At 37.9% G+C, this 2,802-nt stretch overlaps 1 protein-coding gene across 1 annotated transcript; it reads right to left on the bottom strand.

The window, feature by feature from the left end:
- Positions 1–735: 735 nt before the first annotated feature.
- On the bottom strand, positions 736–2,802 carry LOC149788007 (cerebellin-1-like). Its single transcript, XM_089975706.1, has 2 exons — positions 2,517–2,802; positions 736–1,228 (listed from the first exon to the last, which is right to left on the bottom strand). Exons 1-2 carry the CDS (start codon positions 2,731–2,733, stop codon positions 807–809), a joined length of 639 nt encoding a protein of 212 aa, XP_089831832.1. The 5' UTR covers positions 2,734–2,802; the 3' UTR covers positions 736–806.

Raw genomic sequence — 2,802 nt, 5'->3', positions numbered from 1 at the left:
AGAATTTTGTTTATAAGTGTCGCGATGTAATGAACATAATATGATTGGGAGACATGGTTTAATAGCTGTAGTCAAAAGGCTCTCGTTCAAGCAACGATACGAAACCTCATCATTTTAAGTGGAGACAGAGATGCACATGCGCATTTTTTCTGATGACGCTGATAATTCGGTTCCTGTTAGTGTTACTTCTCAATACAGGAATTGGTATGTTTTATATAGTCATGTATGTACCAAAATGGTATATAATACTTTCCAACACTCTTATGGTAAATTTATGATATCAATTAATTTGAACATTCAAGAAATCCTTAAAGGTGTACATTACAGGAGAAGTAGACTGTTTTCTGACCAACGTTGCTTGCATGTGTGTCAGCCATGTATCACTTAGTAATAAGGCATACAAGAGACTGTTGTTCGCATACAGGAATGACACGAAGAGGGTTTGTGATACCTTGAAGACATTCTGCGGGCCACAATGTCAAGATATCCTGACTACGTAGACAAATATAGTTCTCAGACTTCCCAAAGGTGACTAACAACAACGTTTCTGGTCTGTGATTAGATATAGGTTATTGCCATATGAAGAAAAATGAAACGCGTTTCACCAAGGCGTGTACCATAAAAAGAGCAATACTAGCTCTATATTCAAAAGAACACTTAAAAAGAATCGAAGGGTTATATTACTTAAGCAAACTTTCCAAAATACGAATATAGGTAAACATAACAAGTCGGATGATTACAAGAATGTATTTATTCAAGCTTTTCACCTCAGACTTGTCGCTTCTTTCCTTAAAAGGATACTTTATCTAATTATTTCGGGCATTTAGTAGACCAGTAAAGGTGGCCCAGTTGCTACCATGCATAGTCTCAGTATGACCAGGATACTCTGTGACATAGGCCTCCTGACCCTTCTCCATCACAGTAACCACAGTTACTGAACCCGAATCGTTTGTAGTAGTTCCAGAAAATACCCGTCCTATCTCAACGTTGTCCTTTTTTATCAATAAATGAACATGCGTGGTACTAGTTTTCAGAATGGTTACAGAGAACATATACAGTCCACGGAGAGGTGCGCGGAATCGTCCAGTAGAAGAATCATAGCAGTTTCCTTCATTTACCCTGACGTTGTCAAAAATCACCGTCTGTTCAGAAACATGTGTAGTCTCTTTGGAAAGTGTAGCAGTAAAGGCTATGCTGGGTGTAAGAGAGGTCACATTTCCTGAAGAAGCTGAAACAGATAATGTAAGTAAAGGTGAGTTGTACGAACGAGTTGTTAATGTCCCCTACACTTTATTGTGTCTACAAAAAGGTCTGAAAGTAAATTTGGCTTCTAGTCATTAACTGAACATTGAAAATAAAAACGCTCAGCATCTACCGTACTTTATCTCTTAACATGCAAATATGTCAGTCCACTCATTCAAAAACGTTGTGAAAGTGCGATTTTCATCTATCATATGAAAGAACGTTATTTGCGGGCATGTATTTAATTTTTAGGAATCTCTAAAGAACTGAACCCGCGAGAATGAAAACTGGCTCCTCGTCCAATCTACAATTATCATAATAACATACCCGAGAGTACCCATAAAAGTCTTCCTAAACGCTACCAAACTAGGCAAGAAATGATAATCGCTGAAAAGTGAAAATTCAGTAAAGACACAACTATATACATAACAAAATGAGTAAGATCATAAAAAGAACACGACAGACAGACAGATAGATAGATGGACAGATAGATAGATAGATAGATAGATAGACAGACAGACAGACAGACAGATAGATAGATAGATAGATAGACAGATCGATAGATATATAGATAGATATATAGCTGTACAGATAGATAAATAAATAGATAGATAGATGGATGGATGGATGGTAGGATGGATGGATGGATGGACGGACGGACAGACGGACGGACGGACGGATGAATGAATGGATGGATGGATAGATAGATAGATAGGTGGATGAATGGATAGATAGATAAATAGATAGATAGTTATATGGATGGATGGATGGATGCATGCATGCATGCATGCATGCATGCATGCATGGATAGATAGATAGATATAAAGATATTATAGATAGATAGATAGATGGAAGGATGGATGGATACACAGATAGATAGATAGATAGATAGATAGATAGATAGATAGATAGATGGATGGATGGATGGATGGATGGATGGGCGGACGGACAGACAGACAGGTAGATAGATAGATATACAGATGGATAGATGGATGGATAGATATATAGATAGATATATAGATAGATATATAGATGGATGGATGGATGGATGGGCGGACGGAGGGACAGACAGACAGACAGGTAGATAGATAGACAGATGGATAGATGGATGGATAGATATATAGATAGATATATAGATAGATATATAGATGGATGGATGGATGGGCGGACGGACGGACGGACAGACAGACAGACAGACAGATAGATAGATAGATAGATAGATTTATAGATAGATAGACGGATGGATAGATAGATAGATAAATAGATATCCATACCATTGATATATTTTGATATTTGAGAAAATCCCCTTTTTAGCTCTTCAACTTGTACCATCAGAACCTCAATGTCATTCTCCAGAAGAAGTCTTTTGGCTTTTTCCTCTTCTAGTCGAATACGAACTGCGTCCAGGTCGGCTTCACCCACCTTTTCGAGGAAGGCTGTTCCAACGGAGGTACAAGTCGTCAGTACTAGCAGAAGGTGTATTGAAATCATTGCAGATCTTGTGAAGATTTCTTATGGCAACGCTAGATGTAGTGTGGGGGTTAAGTCAAGTGTACTATT

This window comes from Sinohyriopsis cumingii, chromosome 11 (genome assembly GCF_028554795.1).
Source record: "Sinohyriopsis cumingii isolate HCF-2022 chromosome 11, ASM2855479v2, whole genome shotgun sequence".
Classification (NCBI taxonomy): domain Eukaryota; kingdom Metazoa; phylum Mollusca; class Bivalvia; order Unionida; family Unionidae; genus Sinohyriopsis; species Sinohyriopsis cumingii.
The sequence above is the reverse complement of the archived record's forward strand: the minus strand, read 5'-3'. Positions and strand labels throughout refer to the sequence as shown.